Source organism: Pagrus pagrus (genome assembly GCF_965226575.1).
Source record: "Pagrus pagrus genome assembly, chromosome: 23".
Classification (NCBI taxonomy): Eukaryota; Metazoa; Chordata; class Actinopteri; order Spariformes; family Sparidae; genus Pagrus; species Pagrus pagrus.
In genome coordinates, this window is record NC_140205.1 from 7,648,817 (window position 1) to 7,669,220 (window position 20,404).

At 40.6% G+C, this 20,404-nt stretch overlaps 2 protein-coding genes across 2 annotated transcripts; both read right to left on the reverse strand.

Annotated features, from left to right (window-relative positions):
- Window positions 1-560: 560 nt before the first annotated feature.
- LOC311252445 (4-galactosyl-N-acetylglucosaminide 3-alpha-L-fucosyltransferase 9-like) lies at window positions 561-9,815 on the reverse strand. Its single transcript, XM_084345595.1, has 2 exons — window positions 9,799-9,815; window positions 561-2,475 (listed from the first exon to the last, which is right to left on the reverse strand). Exon 2 carries the CDS (start codon window positions 2,466-2,468, stop codon window positions 1,320-1,322), a length of 1,149 nt encoding a protein of 382 aa, XP_084201721.1. The 5' UTR covers window positions 2,469-2,475; window positions 9,799-9,815; the 3' UTR covers window positions 561-1,319.
- Window positions 9,816-15,835: 6,020 nt separating this feature from the next.
- On the reverse strand, window positions 15,836-16,993 carry LOC311252794 (4-galactosyl-N-acetylglucosaminide 3-alpha-L-fucosyltransferase 9-like; the record flags this gene model as incomplete). The annotated part of the gene is made up of 1 exon (XM_084346333.1): window positions 15,836-16,993. The coding sequence occupies one exon, from the start codon at window positions 16,991-16,993 to the stop codon at window positions 15,836-15,838; it is 1,158 nt and encodes a 385-aa protein (XP_084202459.1).
- Window positions 16,994-20,404: the final 3,411 nt, after the last annotated feature.

The window sequence follows — 20,404 nt, forward strand, 5'->3', positions numbered from 1 at the left end:
CAAAAAAAAAAAAAATCCAAAAAAACAAACAAGATAGCTTTGTCGCCTACACCAACCAATTAGTTTGTGGCTTCAACCTAACCACATAGTTTTGGTGTCTAAACCTAACCAAATTGGGAGTTTTTTTCTGCCTAAAGTTAGCCTTGTAGTTTTGGTACCTGAACCTAACCAAAGTGACACTGAAAACTTACCTCCAGTTACATCTATCCATGCAGACGAGCTTTGAAATAATGCTTCAACACTTTGATCAATGGCAACGAAATTCCATCCACCTCCATTTTATTAAAGGTTGCAGCAGCCATGGAAAAGTACATAAAAATCAATTCTCTGACACAACATTGTATGACAAAGAACATTGTTGTAAATTACAGTACCTGAAATAACAACAACAGAGAAAATAATTAAGGATATGTGCAACTACAAACCACAACCACAGAATCCAAGGTTACATTCACTGCAGACTTTCTGTTACATTTTAGGAACATCACAGTTGGCTGCATTATCTCCTTCACCGAATAAGTAAATCAAAGCTACAATATGTAGAATCCCCTTGCTACAGTATAGGTCACATAATCCATTACATTACCCGTCATTTATTCAGAAAACCAATACAGTATATATTTCGAAAATTCCCCTCAGCCACCCTCCCTGAACAAACTTTGGCAGCTGTTGTTCACAGAGAACATTTCACAAACACAAGTGCGCATTTTCACAGCCAGACCTCTATACTCTTCCAAGGTATTTGATCGTGTGTTCGATGGATCAGAATAAACTCCTTTACAATACATCAAACATCCTGTGAGGTAATCATTTAAAAGAAAGAAAAAAGAGAATCACCGCCTACATTCAAATGTCTTCATGGAGTGGATGGATCCTTAAGTTTCTATGACAGGAAAGGTTCCCATTTCAAGTTAAAATAGCATATTGAACTTTTGCGCATGACACTGTGTGACAGAGGCCTATCAGCATTGACATTCGCACTGACGTCGTGACTTTAATGTTGCTGATGTCTGCATATTCATGAACTGCAATGGAGGAGAGGATAATAATCACTATAATAATCACTAGTCGTGGCCGTTTACCGACTCCCAGAGTTGTACGATAACACATCTACTTGTATTGAGACCAAACAATGACAGTGGCCAAGCATCTCCTTCAACTTCTGTATTTTGACGATTTAGGTAAAGAAGTCAATCCAAGGTACAACATGTAGATTTTTGATTGTGATTGATCATAACATCTTTAAAATGATTCCCATGGCATTCGGTTTTGTGTGTAGAAAACTGAGCAAAATGCTTCTTTTTGTTGTTTGAGTTCTGCTAGCCCCAGAACCATTTATTAAGATCATGAAAGGCTTGATACCCTTTGTAATGCTGTAGGTACCTACAGGTTTCGCAAGCATGTGTCCTGCCAAGCTTAGCCCCTTGCACTTTATACCTCTTGGTCCAATCAAAGTATCGCATGTACTCAGAGTTGTTGGTGTCGAGGTACAGTAGCCTGTCTGCCAGCTCCTTTGGAGTGGAAAAGTCATCGACATGAATGAAAGAATCTCCTGGGATGTGGTCCTCATAGCTTTGTCTTGAATGGCCCAGAACTACTGGTACAGTACTGAGGATCATTGGCTTGTATACCTTCTCTGTGATGTAGTCTTTGTAAACTGAGTTTTCAAAGGAGAGGTAGAATTTACAACTAGAAACTACATTTGTATACTCTTTGTAACTTAGTTCATGGTCAAATGCCTTTCCATAAGTGTGAATCTTGATGTGTTCTTTCATTTCATTGTAGAACTGAACTCTCCTAAACTGTTCGTTCCAGTGGCTCACAATCCAACAGACCAACTTGTCCTTTACTGGCAATTTGAACCTTTCATCTTCAGGTGTCACAGGCTCCAGGCGCCCATAGGGCACAGGAATATTTGAATCAAGTCGATAGTTGCATGTCAGGTTAAATATGTTATTAATCCCGTGGATTAGACCTGCGTTTTCAGGCGACTCCATATTGAACCACACCCATTTCTGAAACCATGGACGTGGCTTTTTTGGCAAGTTTTCCATATTTCCATCAATGTCCCAGTGGTGGATGAGAACCCCGTGGGCTTTGTCGTAAAGGGTCTTGTCATCAGTCAAGTGGCATTTTTTGATGTTGAAATCGCTGCAAGTCAGATCAAACTTGTGACCAAACGGCCACATCCAGATCAATACGATGGTGTCAGGCTCAGTGTCCACTGCTGCAGCCTGGATCTCCTGGGTGTGATTGTGGTGCAGCTTTGTGGAACAGTTTGATTCTCCAGCTACACACACAACTGGAGGACAGGATTGACGGCCTCTGTCTACAAAAATGTTAGGGAAACTAGGGAACTTCATCTCAAAGTTGTTATATTCAAAGAAAAGAGTGACGAAACACAACACCATGATGCTGCTGAAGACAAATGGGCGTAGAGTTGTCCACTGGCATGGTGAGGACGACATGGCTCACCTTTGGAGAGAGAATAGATCCATTAATTGTAGAAAGAACTTTTGATAAGGCAGTTAACTGTGTCATCATTTACATAGGATGTGGTTCAGTTTAGCATCGCACTGCTGTTGTTTCTGGCATAGTGTAAAAACACAGCGCTGCTCTTACAACAATTCAAACAATATGCTGGACTCCATACAAATACACTTCACTTGACCATACTGAATACTTAGTTAACTCTACCAAATGTAATTTCGACTGCCATTTGCTTCATTATAAGCATCTGGTCACACACCGAAACAGTCCAACATGGAGCAGAGGAGACGCAAGTATAAGTCACCCAAGTGACAGTCGATATGGAGTGACTCTTAGAAAAACAAGAGACATTTGTAGAAAGAAACACATTAAAAAGCAGGGGGTAAACAGATAATTAGAATAGAGCCATAACTACAATAAAATGTTCTTTCAGATAAAAAATCTGGTCGTTTTTTATTTTTTTAAATTTTTTTAAATTTTTTTATTTTATGTTGTTTGATTCTGTATCATTACCTCACACTTAGAGGTAATAGGAGCTCTCAGTTACAAGCTTTTGCCCTCAACACATAAAAATACATGAAAGATTGAACACATGCCAGCAGGGCCTGAAGTTAACTTTTTTTGCCACAGTGGTTTTTTACCAGCCAACATTTTTTGTGCCTAAAATAAAGGTGAACGACTCAGAAAATGCTTCTTGAACTTGTACAGAATACACACTATGGTCTACGATTTGAAAGATTTGTCATTATTATTAACATCATTTAGATGGTGGTTATGGCCCAATAGTACGACCTACACAATGTGAAAAGTAAAAGGAACCAAATAAATCCATTCCCTCTAGCGCCTGTAAAACTGAAAAGAAATTGACCAATTGGATCAATTTTCCCATCCAATCCCCTCGCTCACTCTCCTGCTCACGTTTGGTCCCGACCCACTTCCTCTTTTGAAACTACAAGCGGACAAGAGGTTTGTTTTGCCCTGAGCAGTTCAGCTGCCTCTGCTTGCCCCACTGACAAAGAGACAAAGAAAGAAAGTCTGTCACTGAAAAGACAAAAAGCGGAGATGTGAAACAAAGAGGGCTCAAACCAGAGTAAACATTGGGTCATCATTTGAACGGTGGCGAAAGGCCCGAAGATATGGACCTGAAAAGCGTTGCTGATACAGCCGAGTTTCTGTTGAACAGGTAATCTTTCGTCTTTATTGTGGATGTTGTGACACAGATAACTTTCATGCCGATGCTGGTTTATGACTGTGAAAGCTGCCGATAGTTTGTTTCTGTGTTATTAGACGGTGTCGAGACAATTTCTGTCTCTGCAGTATTGTCAACACTTGTTTATTTGTTCGACGGAGACGTCAGCCTCTATTTTAGCATTGTAAGCTAGCAACAAGCTAACATTGCTATCATGTTTACACAAATCAGCCTATTTATTTGCTCGTGGCAGCTAAATGAAGCAGCAAGTAAGATGAATGAAGGGATGAATGAAACCCCAACGTGAAGCGGAGGGGTTTCGAATTTATTTCCGGATTTTTTACTTTATTTGTCCAGATTTTTTTCTCCATAACAACCTCTCGCCCGGTCACTACTCAACTGTTTTGCTAACCCTCCTCCCGGTCTTGTCCATTTGTTTTCAACGAAGCTTCTGCTAAATCAATATGATGGATTATCATAAACGCGCTACGATGTGTGTATTTGTGTGTCTTATCTGTCATAACCAAGAGATTACGGTATACGGGCACGTTTGTGTCGCGGTCTGGTGCTACTCAGACTACAGCTGGGACACAGCTGGTCCGAGGCTCATGAAGGTTTAATTTTCAGCCACAATGTGGAAGCGATCGTTGTGATTAAAGCAGACGGCAGCATCTGTTAGTCTCTTGGCCCTCAATAATTTTTAGAAGTGGCCAACTTAGCTGTTGATAAATAGTAACTTATTACGTAGCTGTAGCGTAACGTAGCTGTAACATGCTAATGACGTTACGCTAGCTTGGCTGTGGAGCTCAGCTGTGGACATTGTAATGACTTACAAGATTTACGTGAGTTTAACGTGCATTGTAATAACTTTACCTGTGAATCCAACATCATTACTCCGCATTCAAAGCTGGCGTTATATTTGGTTTCTGCCGGCCGGCTTGTTGCTCTTGTTGCGGGAGGGGGTGTGTCTCGGGAGGCTCCGAGGGGAGAGCGATACAAGCTCTGAGGGGAGGGGTGTGTGTGTTGGGGGGATGCTTTTTTCAAATCTTTCTCAGATCGTAGACCAGAGCTTTAAAGTGCTGTCGAGTTATTAACCAACTTAAGCCTAATTTATACTACTGCGCAAAGTGCTGTACATGGACACGGAGAGCCCTCTCCGTCGCCGGAGAGCCTGTCGGAGACCCTCTAAGGACTCCCCGGGCGCATAAAAAATATTTTTTAAACGTCCGTCACTCTGTTGAGGGGAAACGGAGACGGCAAGGGCTGCGATTGGTCCTCTAAAAACACAATTTCCGGAATTACTTTTGAAAGAGTTTGACCGGTTCGAAATTAAGACGAGAATGAATCCGATCGAAGAACGCCTAGCCGAAGAAATTAGAAAATACGAGAACCTCCTTAAAGACATCGGGCGGGAAATTGCATTGCGTAACCGGCACCACGACGGAGAACTGCAAAGGCTTGAGGGGTCTCAGTGGTTATGGAGTCGGATTACGTATTACGTAGCAGGAGTATTATATTCGACCCTTTAATCTCATTAATGACTAGACCTACATAATGACTTACAGCTGTATCTGACCTGGTGTAGCAGGCATTTAGGATAGAAAATAACAGAAATACAAACAGCCAATCATCTCACTGATGGTCTCATTTATTTAGTTAACACCCAACTGTAATCCATTAGTCACTGTTTCTTTGTCACTGTAGTGTCATTACATATCCAAGTTTGACATTTTTTTGAATTTTAGATTAACTGTTAACATTACATTTATATGAAAAGACTCTTTAAGTTTGTACATATTGAGTTCATGTTGCTTTTCAAGACAAGAGTTTAATATTTTGACCATTTTGACTAAATAACATTTAGATAAACAACAACAATAACAATCGTAATAATTAACAGAAACCGTATTAGACTGTAATGTCAAGGTCAAGCAATGATTGAAAAACCCTGTCACAGAGCATAGACTGAGGGCGCTGAGTCCTCAAAAGAGGAGGAGCAGACAACCCCCCCCCCCTCTCTGGTTTGATTTCGCTTTCTCCGAGCCATACATCCTGACAGTGCATTTCTTCTGTTGTGACGTCGTAGACCAGCCAGTCGCGAACCTTGCCATCCATGCTTACTTTCCACTTCGTATTAAAACGTCTTTTTAAAAAAAATTTTTAATCGTCCTCCTTTTGTTGGTCTGTTACAGCCGGCCTCTTCACGCCAGCAATATGCCGCCACATTTTGGTTTTAAAATCCAAGAAAATGGCGAGCCGGGGCTTGCTTAACAACACACAACAACACACATAGGCTACCTGATTGGTAAACAACACAACACTTGCCAATGTTTTCAGAGAAAAGAAATGAAATACGGCAACTGCTTTGAGCGACCGAGCGACACAAAAACACAAGAGGGATCTGCCTGCACTAGTGATTTGAAGCTTTGACACTCACAGTAGGATGTAAATACTGGTGTGTATCTATCGCGAGTCTCGTTCATCTTGTCTGGCGCGGCTTCTGTAGGGCAACGCTGTGAGGGAGACTCGCGTGAGCGCGCCTCCAGGCAAATGTAGCATACTGACTGTTTAATCAAATCAAATCAAATCAACTTTATTTATATAGCACCTTTCATACATGTTAAAATGCAGCCCAAAGTGCTGTACATTAAAAGAAAAGAAAAATGAAACAAACCCCGCATAACATCCCCATTCATGTGACACAGATACACACGCATATGCGCACACACACACATGCGCACACACTCACGCACACGTACACACACACACACACACACACACACACATATATACAAAATAAAATGTAGTATGGCTGAGCACCGATAGACCAGGTGAGGAAACGCCAACCTGTTGGAGCCATCCCCACCGAGAGCCCCCCAAGGCCACGACCACAGGGGGGGCGCCGCCACAGAGACCATCCCGACCCAGACAGCCAGGGGCCCCTACCACGGCCATAAAGCCCTGGGGCAGGACTCCCTGACTATCCAGGCCCGGACTATCCCCAGGATGGCACCCCCGCAGGCAGGCCAGACAGAGCTCCCGGAGTGGAGGGCCCCCATGAGGAGAACAATGGAGCTGGAAACTAAGAACCTATAAACTATTAAAAGAGATGGAAGAGCGTCCTAAAACAACATAAATGAATGTTAAACCCATAAATGCAGTATTAAAATAGATACATGAAAATATAAATAAATACATAAATAAAAAATAAATAATAAAACTTTTGAGAGGAAAATAAAAGACAATAAATGAGTAATACTAAAAGTAAATAAATAAAATAAATAAAATGGAGTAAAATGAGTTAAATTAAACTAAAATAACAATGATAAAAGGGAGCTCAGTTAAAAGCTAGATTAAAAAGATGAGTCTTGAGCCTACGTTTAAAAGCATCAACAGACTCCGCGGCCCTGAGGCCCTCCGGCAGGCTGTTCCACAAGCGAGGGCCGTAATGATAAAATGAGGCTTCACCAAAGGTTTTGGTTCTAACCTTGGGAACAGATAAAAGACCAGTACCGGAGGACCTCAGGGTCCGGGAGGGCAGATACGGTAAAAGCAGGTCAGACAGATAAGAAGGGCCAAGGCCGTTAAGACACTTGAAAACTAATAAAAGAACCTTAAAGTCGATCCTGAAGCGCACAGGGAGCCAATGCAGCGATTCTAAAACGGGTGTAATGTGGGCCCGCTTTCTGGTCTTCGTCAGCACACGTGCAGCTGAGTTCTGGAGCAGTTGAAGGTGTGAAAGGCTCTTTTTTGGAAGACCAGAGAGCAGGGCATTACAGTAATCTAATCGGCTGGAGATAAAAGCATGCATTAGCACCTCTGTGCTGGCCAGAGAGAGAAACGGGCGGACTCTGACTATATTTTTGAGATGGTAAAAACCAATCTTTGTAGAGTTTCTAATGTGTGGAATAAAATTAAGCTCAGAGTCGAAAAGAACGCCCAAGTTTTTTACGCATTGTGAATGTTTAAAAGCATTTAATTTTGGTAAAAGTTTCTCTCTTTTGCCTTCAGGACCAATAATTAAAACCTCTGTTTTGTCCTGGTTGAGCTGTAAGAAGTTTTCTGCCATCCATGACTTTATATCAAGAATACAGTTTAAAAGGGAATCAATAGGTCCCGAGTCATCAGGAGAGACGGCAATGTGAAGCTGTGTATCATCAGCGTAGCTGTGAAAATTGATGCCGTGCCTCCTGATGACGTCCCCAAGGGGTAGCATATATAAATTAAAAAGTATTGGACCTAAAATTGATCCTTGGGGCACCCCACATTCAAGTTTATGCGTTCCTGAGGAACATGTATCCATATTTACAAGAAAGTGACGATCTGTGAGGTAGGAATAAAACCAGTTAAGAACAGTACCAGAGAGGCCCACTAGGTGGCTAAGTCTGTTTAATAAGATGTGGTGATCTACTGTATCAAAAGCAGCACTTAGATCCAGTAGAACCAGGACAGAGAGTTTCTGAGAGTCCATGTTACACCTGAGATCATTCACAATCTTCACGAGGGCTGTCTCGGTACTGTGGTTCGTCCTAAAACCAGATTGACACTGTTCTAAAATATTGTTGGTCTTTAAAAAATCATTTAATTGGATAAAAACTAGTTTTTCTACAATTTTACTTAAAAAGGGTAGGTTGGACACAGGTCGGTAGTTGGCAAAAATGTCAGGATCCAAATTGCTCTTCTTCAGAAGGGGCTTCACCACTGCTGTTTTAAAGGCAGTGGGGAAGACACCCGTCTGGAGAGAGCAATTCACAATATTTAAAAGTTCAAACTCAAAGAACGCATAAAATTGTTTTAAAAGTGATGTGGGAATTGGGTCTAAAAGGCAGGTTGTTGGGTTAGCTCGGGAGAAAACTCTACCGAGCGTTTCTGCATCAACCAGGACAAAATGCTCCATTGTCTCCACAGATAAAAGCGATGGTTCAGGTCTGTTAAAAGCAGCATTCTTCTGTTCTAAAAGAGTGGATCTAATGTCAATGATTTTACCTCTGAAGTGGTCTGCAAAGTCTTCACATAGATCGACTGTTGGAACTGTGGACGATTTCTTAAAATCAGTATTAATTAAACGAGAAATAGTGGAAAAGAGAAATTTATGGTTGTTCTTTTTGTCTGAGATGAGTCGTGAGAAGTGGGAAGTTCTTGCCTGTTTTACTGATTTATTGTAGGTTTTGAGTATGTCCCGGAATATTTCAAAATGAACTGTTAGCTTTGTCTGCCTCCATTTTCTCTCTGCGCTCCTGCAATTTCTTTTCAGTTGTTTTATTTCAGTGTTTATCCAGGGTGATGTAGGTTTGATTGATATTGTTTTTGTGGAAATGGGAGCCACTGTGTCTAGGGCTGACCTCAGTTTACTGTTAAAATTATCAACAATAAAATCGCAGGGTGCAGGTAAAATGTCGGCAGTGCTGTTGTGTAAAATTTCAATAAAATTTGCAGCCACTTCGGGGGTAAGGTAGCGCTTCCTCACTGTTCTCACCGGGGCCTCCCGTTGGATAAAACTGGAGATATCAAAAAAAAAATTTCTAGGCTAGAAAAATGTACTAAATGACGTCGTTTTGAGTAAACTCTGGATGTCACATCTTCAGGACATTTGGATTGCAGCGGATGAGAAGTATGGAAGAATATTAGGGTAGTTTTATGGACCTTTTCCACTCGGGCACAATTGACGCTCGTTATATGGATTATACTGCATGAAATTAATACAAACTAAAATTTATTTATTTTTTATTTTTTTTGCGGGTGCTAATGCCGCCCCTCCACAAATGCCCATATTGCCCATATGAGTAACCGCCCCTGACTCTATGGTAGGTGGAGAAGGTTGAATTGAAGTTTTGTCATTAAATGAGCTTTGGGGTGTTTCCACCTGTGTATCATGCGTATCTATCCTCATCCTCAGTAATTTTGGTACAACTTTGGTGTTAATTATAGCTCTCCCCAAAAGCAGGTCTTGTGGAAAGCAATGTGTGCTGTGTTACTTTCCTGACATTAATATGTTACGCTTACTCGATTCACACAGATAATGCATTCTCCAGAAAGTAGAAATGTCAAAAGTATCCTGTTGAAAATGTAAAAAATAGTATTAAATTTAAGTCTTTTAATGGGTAAGATTAAGAGCTTACCTTGGTCTGCTCTCCACTGCAGCCGGGATATGTATGCCAGCCTTGTCTTTTAATCAAATATATACATGCAGCAAAACCGGTCTGTCACTCTATCATGAGGAAGTGGTGTGCAGTTGTTAAGCAACATGTTTGTACAGTATGTCTGTATTGCTCAGCTTCAGTCAAATTCCACCAACACCAGACTCTTGCTGAAGTACACAGACCTCTGTTGCCTTGTACACACCAAACTGGTCAGCTGTAACTAACTCTCTCTTCATCTTCATCCAAAAACTCCAGGAAGAAACTAGGTCGGTATTGGTCCGATATTGGTCAAAATTTCAGGATCGACCATCGAAAAAAAACAACTATAGCCCGTCCGATCCGATACCTAATCCCAAATGCTCAACTTCACTTTCCACGACATGCCGTAAGACACTATCGCCTCAGCAACAGCAGTTGCGCGACGTCCGAAGTGCTGTTGCACAATGTGCGACGTGCTGTTGCGTGGCGTGCCGTAAACCGGCAGCCACTGCAGCATGTATAAACAGAACGTCGTGAGTGACAGCCTAGCGATTTTATCATGTCAGCTGTGTGGAATTACTTTGCGCACAAGCAGGGTTTCCCCCAGTGTATTATAAGCCTTACTTGCCCCCCCCCCGGCACTCCATCGACACGTGATCAGGTGTCTTTTTCATCACCTGACAACGTCACAACTTCGTCGCGCAGAACGGGACATGTCACGGACATCATGCTCATCAGACCGCTGCTTCGCCAGCTGACCGAGAGGAACGCAGGAAGTCGACGTCGATCTCGTAGCCGTTAACGTGAGCCCAGCCGTGGCTCTAGAGGCTCAGCCAGCTGCTGCAGCGGCCAGTAGCTGTTAGCTGTTAGCACGTCGTCCCCTGCAGCATCAGAGCTCTGGACTTCTGTGAGCCGAGGTGCTTTCACCAGATGTGAAAATGACCCAGTGTTTCATTTTTCAGCTCGTACAGTTCGCGTTTACACACGTTTGTTTTCTCTGGTCCAAACAGTAGATTACAGAGTATCTTTGGTAGATCCGTGATTGTCACGTTTCCATGACGACTGACTGGAAAAAGACGCGTGGTCACGTTTACGTGACTCCAGATTGTAAAAATCTCTGAGGAAAAAAATAAGGAGACACCAGGCAGTTGTTTTTTAGTTTTTAGTGCAGACAGTTGATATTATTTATCTAAATAATATTTTTTATTGTTTATTTATTTTTGTGGTTGGTTGAACAGCATTTCAAGAGTGCAAGCTGTAAGACCTGGTGTTACATAAATGTCTTCTAATAACACATGATAATGATAATATTTTCAAATTTCCAGTCAACTTTTAACATCACTCCTTCTAAGTTCTACTACTCCATTAATGACTCTGTTGCCTATAGGGCCCTGCCATCAGTCAATGGTCAGGGTCAGGCCCCTGACACAAAAAAACACGCTTGGGCACTGGTGGGCCACCGTACCACCGGGCTTAACAAATTTTCTGGGGGATTTTATTTTATTTTTATAGATTTTATTTCTTCCTTCATGGGAGCAGAATATTTGTTGCAGTTTGAACGTGATGTTTTTAGATGTAGTTTTGGTACCTGAACCTAACCAAAGTGACACTGAAAACTTACCTCCAGTTACAGTTGAGGGGTTTAACAGTATAATCAACAAGCATGCTCCACTAAAAAAGTACAGAGTGAAAGGCCGCAACAATGCTTGGTTCACACCAGACTTATCAGATCTCCTGCATAAACGGAACCTAGCATGGGCAAAAGCCAGAAAATCTAAACAGAACTCTGACTGGCTGGTTTTCAGAAAGGCCAAAGCCGATTATTTTCTTTCCCAAACATCAGATAATCTGAACAACCCCTCAAAATTTTGGAAAATTATTAAATCATTATCAGAAAATGATAATAAAGGCTTGGAGCTTCCCCCATGCATTGTGAATAATGAAGGAAAAGTTACAGACAAGGCCAAAATGCTCGATTGTTTTAATGAGCATTTTATAGCCCCTGGGTTTTTATTTGAGTCCTCCTGTCCTCAGCATAACTGTTCTTCTACAGAAGAGTCTGTTGGCCAGGATCCATCAAATCAGACTTTTACAGTTTCTGAGGTACATAAAGCCCTCAAGCTTTTGGTTACAACTAAAGCTGCAGTCCCTGATAAACCGGACCCTTAATTTTTAAAGTTAGCAGCAAATTTTATTGCCACTCCTTCAACTCACATTTTTAATCTATGCTTAACCACAAAGGTAATTCCTCGTATCTGGAAGTCAGCCTTTGTTGTTCCCCTGCTTAAAGGGGGTGACCCCACTATTTTAAATAACTACAGGCCCATCTCAAAATTGTCTGTCCTGGCAAAGGTTTTGGAATCCTGTTAGTGATCAACTAAAGAATTTTTTATATAGTAATAATGTTTTATCCGAATTTCAATCTGGTTTTAGAAAAATGCATAGCACAACAACAGCAGCTCTTAAAGTTTTAAATGATTTTATTGAATCTATGGATAACAAGCAGCATTGTGCAGCCCTATTTATTGATCTCGCTAAGGCATTTGACACAGTGGACCACTTTGTGCTTAAGCATAGACTATCTAAAGCTGGACTGTCTCAAAAAACTGTCAGTTGGTTTGCTAATTACCTTACAGACAGGACACAGTGTGTGCAGGTGGAGGGCTGCACCTCTAGCTCGCTCACTATAAGTAAAGGTGTACCCCAGGGATCAGTCCTGGGGCTACTCCTATTCATTTTGTATATCAATGACATTGCTCATAATGTGTCAAATGGGAAATCACACTTTTATGCTGATGACACTGTACTCTACAGTTCAGCACCCACTCCCAGTTACAACTTGCTTTTAACGTGGTTTGTTTTAAATGCTGACAAAACTAAAGTCATGCTGTTCTCAAACACAAAGTCGAAACCACAAAATCTGCCCTCAATCCTCTCCTCTCAGGGCTTGAAAATTGAGTGTGTATCAAATTACAGATATCTTGGGATACTAATTGATGAATCCCTCTCTTTCACAAATCATATCCAGCAACTGGTAAAAAGACTGAAACTGAAACTGGGTTTTTACTTTAGGATTAAATCCTGTCTTTCTTTTAAATCAAAAAAGAGACTGGTTGCTGCCACTTTTATGTCTGTTTTGGACTATGGTGATGTTGTTTATATGCTAGCCTCGTCTCAAAGCTTACATGCTCTTGACACCGTGTATCATGGAGCTCTGAGGTTCATCACTGGTTTTAAAGCACGTACTCATCACTGCACACTGTACGAACGGGTTGGATGGTCCTCCTTATCAAGGCGTAGACTGAGACATATGCATATTCTCATTTACAAGGCAATCTTAGGTTTAGTCCCTTCTTACCTTATGTCCTACATTACCCAAAGTAATGCTGGGACTTACAATCTTCGGTCACAGGATCTTTGCTTGCTGTCTGTCCCAAGAGTCAGAACTGAGCTGGGTAAGACAGCGTTCAGGTTTGCTGCTCCCTCTGCCTGGAACATGTTACAAAAAACTTTGAAACTAAATAAGATGGTCTCATTGAACACCTTTAAAGGTAAATTGGATGACTTGGAGGCTGTAAACTCTAGCTGCAGATGTTTTGCCTGACGCTTTTATTATTTTAGCTTATCTTAAATGTTTGCTGTTTTGGATGCTAAGTGTTATTAATGTTTATGTCCATTTTGTCTTTGTGTGTATGTATGTCTATGCTGCTGCCTGTCTTGGCCAGGACACTCTTGTAAAAGAGATTTTTAATCTCAATGAGTCTATTCCTGGTTAAATGAAGGTTAAATAAAAATAAAAATAAAAATCTATCCATGCAGACGAGCTTTGAAATAATGCTTCAACACTTTGATCAATGGCAACGAAATTCCATCCACCTCCATTTTATTAAAGGTTGTAGCAGCCATGGAAAAGTACATAAAAATCAATTATGACACAACATTGTATGACAAAGAACATTGTTGTAAATTACAGTACCTGAAATAACAACAACAGAGAAAATAATTAAGGATATGTGCAACTACAAACCACAACCACAGAATCCAAGGTTACATTCACTGCAGACTTTCTGTTACATTTTAGGAACATCACAGTTGGCTGCATTATCTCCTTCACCGAATAAGTAAATCAAAGCTACACTATGTAGAATCCCCTTGCTACAGTATAGGTCACATAATCCATTACATTACCCGTCATTTATTCAGAAAACCAATACAGTATATATTTCAAAAATTCCCCTCAGCCACCCTCCCTGAACAAACTTTGGCAGCTGTTGTTCTCAGAGAACATTTTACAAACACAAGTGCACATTTTCACAGCCAGACCTCTATACTCTTCCCAGGTATTTGACCGTGTGTTAGATGGATCAGAATAAACTCATTTACAATACATCAAACATCCTGTGAGGTAATCATTTAAAAGAAGAAAGAAAAAAGCGAATCAGCGCCTACATTCAAATGCCTTCATGGAGTGGATGGATCCTTAAGTTTCTATAAGTATGACAGGAAAGGTTCCCATTTCAAGTAAAAATAACATTGAACTTTTGCGCATGACACTGTGTGACAGAGGCCTATCAGCATTGACATTCGCACTGACGTCATGACTTTAACGTTGCTGATGTCTGCATATTCATGAACTGCAATGGAGGAGAGGATAATAATCACTATAATAATCACTAATCGTGGCCATTTACTGAATCCCAGAGTTGTACAATAACACATCTACTTGTATTGAGACCAAACAATGACAGTGGCCAAGCATCTCCTTCAACTTCTGTTACACTTCTGTATTTAACTGGGTTTTTTTTTGGCTTTATTTCTGAAACAAGTATGCAGGAAATACATTCATTAGTATTGGAGAAGAAAGTGCGAGTTTTAGATTAAGAGCAGCAGACTTTGAGCTCACCGTCCTACCTGACCAGCTGGATTGCCCAAGATCCAGTTTGGATTTAAGGCTGCGACTGGCTAATGTCCGTTTGCAGGAACATGAAGCGGACTAATGGGACTCAGAGACCAAGCAACAGGAAAACCAAAGCCTGTTGTAACCACATCTTTACAGAGACCTGTCCCTGCCACAAAATTTAAGCCATTGCACTTCACTGGCACTTCTCTCAACCCAACCAGTCGAGGCAGATGGCCGCCCACCACTGAGTCCGGCTCTGCTCGAGGTTTCTCACCACTGTCACCAAGTGCTTGCTCATGGGGGAAATGTTGGGTCTCTGTAAATAAATTATTCATATCTTATTATCAGAAAGCTTTCCATAAAATCAACCCTGTGAAAAGCTTTATACTGTTTGAGTCCCAGTCTCACACTAAGCTGCTGTGCCAGATGGTTTGTTACATGCAACCATTTGGAAAGTTGTCTTTGGAAACTGTTTAGAAAAAGAGAGGCACTTTTAAAAAAACAAAAACTTGGCAGGTGATTGGACAAAAACCATCTGTCTATCAGCATCTATGTCAGACAACTAATCAGATCAACGGTAGGACAGCGATATCATCGCAGCCTGTTGGGAAATCATCATCAGCCAGTCAGGAGAGGAGCAAAAACATCTTTCCAGAGAAAATCCTTCAGTGCTGTTGTTTGTTCGTCTCCATGAAAAAATACTCTCTAGGTCTGATATCACCGATGCTATAGCAGCTTTAATGATATGATGAGAAGCAGTCATTGTTGTTTTCAAATGAACAGTCATTTTTCTTGCTGTCGTCGGACCTAAATCACGCCTGTAGCTACCAGTAGTTCCCTGAGAGGACGCTGATTGGTCCGAACAATTGTAGTTTGACAAGCCGGAAGTCTGGAACAATGGATTAGTCTAGTATACAATGACACGAAAAGGACCTTCTTGGGTGCTTTTGTCCATTGTTTTTCAGTCAGAGCCACACCAAGGTTGTCCTAGTTTTAGATCTGACATTAGAAGAGAGTATAATACAGAAATCAGTTTTCTTTATCATCAAAGCTAGAGTGAGTTTTATAAACAATTTAGCAGGTGCAGATCAGGAAAAAAATATCGCAGTTCTGTTTGTAGAAAACAGGGATATTCTGCTAGCCCCAGTACCATTTATTAAGATCATGAAAGGCTTGATACCCTTTGTTATGCTGTAGGTACCTACAGGTTTTGCAAGCATGTTCCCAGCCAATCGAAGCTCCTTGCACTTTAAACCTGTTGGTCCAATCAAAATATCCCATGTACTCAGAGTTGTTGGTGTCGAGGTACAGTAGCCTCTCTGCCAGCTCCTTTGGAGTGGAAAAGTCATCGACATGAATGAAAGAATCTCCTGGGATGTGGTCCTCATAACTTTGTCTTGTAGGGCCCAGAACTACTGGTACACTACCGAGCCTCATTGGCTTGTATAACTTCTCTGTGATGTAGTCTTTGTAAACTGAGTTTTCAAAGGAGAGGTAGAATTTACAACTAGAAACTATCTTTGAATAGTCTTCTTCACTTAGTTCATGGTCAAATGCCTTTCCATAAGTGTGAATCTTGACGTGTTCTTTCAGTTCATTGTAGAACTGGACTCTCCTAAACTGTGCATTCCAGTTGGTCACAATCCAACAGACCAACTTGTCCTTTACTGGCAATTTGAACCTTTCATCTTCAGGTGTCACAGGCTCCAGGCGCCCATAGGGCACAGGAATATTTGAATCAAGTCGATAGTTGCATGTCAGGTTAAATAAGTGATCAAGCTCACTCATTTGACCTGAGTTTGCAGGCGACTCCATATTGAACCACACCCATTTCTGAAACCATGGACGTGGCTCTTTTGGCAAGTTTTCCACATTTCCATGAATGGACCTTTGGTGGAAGAGAACCCCGTGGGCTTTGTCGTAAAGGGTCTTGTCATCAGTCAAGTGGCATTTTTTGATGTGGAAATCACTGCAACTCAGATCAAACTTGAAACCAAATGGCCACATCCAGATCAATACGATGGTGTCAGGCTCAGTGTCCACTGCTGCAGCCTGGATCTCCTGGGTGTGGTTGTGGTGCAGCTCTGTGGAACAGTTTGAGTCTCCAGCTACACACACAACTGGAGGACAGGATTGACGGCCTCTGTCCACAAAAATGTTAGGGAAACTAGGGAACTTCATTTCAAAGTCGTTATATGTGAAGAAAAGAGTGACAAAACACAACACCATGAAGCTGCTGAAGACAAATGGGCGTAGAGTTGTCCTCTGGCATGGGGAGGATCGTGAGGACGACATGGCTCACCTTTGGAGAGAGAATAGATCCATTAATTGTAGAAAGAACTTTTGATACGGCAGTTAACTGTGTCATCATTTACATAGGATGTGGTTCAGTTCATTATCGCGCTGCTGTTGTTTCTGGCATAGTGTAAATACACAGCGCTGCTCTGACAACAATTCAAACAATATGCTGGACTCCATACAAATACACTTTACTTGACCATACTGAATACTTAGTTAACTCTACCAAATGTAATTTCGACTGCCATTTGCTTCATTATAAGCATCTGGTCATACACTGAAACAGTCCAACATGGAGCAGAGGATACGCAAGTATAAGTCACCCAAGTGACAGTCGATATGGAGTGACTCTTAGAAAAACGAGACATTTGTAGAAGGAAACACATTAAAAAGCAAGGGGGTAAACAGATAATTACAATAAAATGTTCTTTCAAATCAAAAATCTTTTTGGGGATTTTTTAAATTTTTTATTTTATGTTGTTTGATTCTGTGTCATTACCTCACACTCAGAGGTAATAGGAGCTCTCAGTTGCAAGCTTTTGCCCTCAACACATAAAAACACATGAAAGATTGAACACATGCCAGCAGGGCCTGAAGTTAACTTTCTTGGCCACAAGCCACAGTGGTTTTTTACCAGCCACCAGTTTTTGTGCCTAAAATAAAGGTGAATGACTCAGAAAATGCATAAGAATCGTTCTTGAACTTGTACAGAATACACATTAAAGTGCTGTCGAGTTATTAACCAACTTAATCTCATTAATGACTAGACCTACATAATGACTTACAGCTGTATCTGACCTGGTGTGGCAGGCATTTAGGATAGAAAATAACAGTAGTGTATACATATCCAAGTTCGACATTTTTTTGAATTTTAGATTAACTGTTAACATTACATTTATATGAAAAGACTCTAAGTTTGTACATATTGAGTTTATGTTGCTTTTCAAGACAAGAGTCTAATATTTTGACTATTTTGACTGAATAACATTTAGATAAACAACAACAATAACAATCGTAATAATTAACAGAAACCAAACTATATTACCCTGTAATGTCAAGGTCAGGCAACGATTGAAAAACCCTGTCACAGAGCATAGACTGAGGGCTCTGAGTCCTCAAAAGAGGAGGAGGAGCAGACACTTCCCTCTGGTTTGACTTGCTTGTTAAGCAACACATGTTTGTATGCCATACATACAGCAATCCTGACAGTGCATTTCTTCTGTTGTGACATCGTAGACCAGCCAGTCGCGAACCTTGCCATCCACGCTTACTTTCCACTTCGTATTAAAACGTCTTTTTTTATTTATTTTTTTTATCGTCCTCCTTTTGTTGGTCTGTTACAGCCGTCCTCTTCACGCCAGCAATATGCCGCCAACAACACAACACTTGCTCAGTGTTTTAACCCGATGGTGAACAGGAAATAAAATACTGGTTGCTATAGTTTCATGTTAAGTTCGAGCATAAAGAGAAGTCAAGGAAGCAGGAAGAAAAATACTCAAACGAGACTTAATTTTTCATGTATTCAAGTTCACTTTTTGATTTTGTGAAAGTAAATGTACAAATATTAAGAAAGTAAGCACAACATATCACCGTCGATAAAGTAAGAATGAAACCATTTTCAAGCCCTTGTCTGAGCATAGGAGCTGCTATTTATCAATGATACTTTAAGTACATAAGTGCTATGATGTAAGTGCTTAGGGTAAAAACATAGTACTTTAGTAGTTACTTTAGTACTGTACTAAAGTACTGCACTTTACTAGAGTATTTCCATTTTCTGGTTCTTTATACTTCCACTCCACTACATTTTGCAGACAAATAATTACTACTTAATTAAATAATACTTTATACTCACTACATTCATTTGATAGCTTTATTTACTGGTTACTTTTCATATTCCATGCTGCATCAGAGCCAAATGTGTGCATGTTAAAATTAACTTGTTTGGTCGACAACCAAGTTTTAAAAAAAAAAAAAGAAAAAGAAAATCTGAAAAATGCTGACTATCGGATCCGTTAATTGGCCAGGCTGATAATCGATTGACCTACAGTATACAGTATATGCATATAAATATATGTATAAATTACTGTTTTATTTCATATTACATTTTTTGTCAGAAAATTACTTTTGATACTTTACATTCAATATCAGATAAGACTTTAATTAATTTAAGATTTCTACTCAAGTACTATTCGTATGGGCGACCTTCACTTTTACCAAAAGTAATATTTTCACACGATATCTTTATTTTACTCAAGTATGACTTTTGGGTACTTCATACAACACTGATATTACTATAAATATTTTTAAAGCTCACCTTACCAATGTTGTCAGAGAGAAGAAATGAAACACGGCAACTGCTTTGAGCGACCGAGCGACACAAAAACACAAGAGGGATCTGCCTGCACTAGTGATTTGAAGCTCGGGCACAATTGACGCTCGTTATATGGATTATTGTTGCCGGAGGGTACCCCCGTGGGTCTCCAGCTGCACTTTCAGGAATAAGAAACTACAACGGACTTCTCATCAGCATGAGGGTGAGTCGATACTGACTGAATTTCAGACGCACCTTCACAAAACAGAGGGCGCCTAGCTGTCCACTCCCCACACGGCAACATGACATAATTAACTTGACATATACATGAGCAATACAAAAACTGCATGAAATTAATACAAACAAAAAATAAAAAGGTTTTTTCTTGCGGGTGCTAATGCCGCCCCTCCACAGATGCCCATATTGCCCATTTGAGGAACCGCCCCTGACTCTATGGTAGGTGGAGAAGGTTGAATTGAAGTTTTGTCATTAAATGAGCTGTTTCCACCTGTGTATCATGCGTATCTATCCTCATCCTCAGTAATTTTGGTACAACTTTGGTGTTGATTATCGCTCTCCCCAAAAGCAGGCCTTGTGGAAAGCAATGTGTGCTGTGTTACTTTCCTGACATTAATATGTTACGCTTACTCGATTCACACAGATAATGTATTCTCCAGAAAGTAGAAATGTGAAAAATATCTCATTGAAAATATAAAAAATAGTATTAAATTTAAGTCTTTTAATGGGTAAGATTAAGAGCTTACCTTGGTCTGCTCTCCACTGCAGCCGGGATATGTATGCCAGCCTTGTCTTTAAATCAAATGTATACATGCAGCAAAACCGGTCTGTCACTCTATCATGAGGTGGTGTGCAGTTGTTAAGCAACATGTTTGTATGTCTGTATTGCTCAGCTTCAGTCAAATTCCACCAACACCAGAAAGGCGGTGGGCCAAGGGGAGATTACGTGTATTTAGACTATCCCCACCGAGGGAGGACCTAATTTTTTGTGGACAACATCTTAATTTTTCAACAAATTAAACAAAAATTGTTGGCACTCTTACCTCTTGCACATTTTTTGTTTATTGGTAACTTTGTCT

Bases quoted from the DNA above. Each gene is read 5' to 3' on its own strand.
- LOC311252445 (XM_084345595.1), bottom strand. From the start codon at position 2,468: ATGTCGTCCTCACCATGCCAGTGGACAACTCTACGCCCATTTGTCTTC.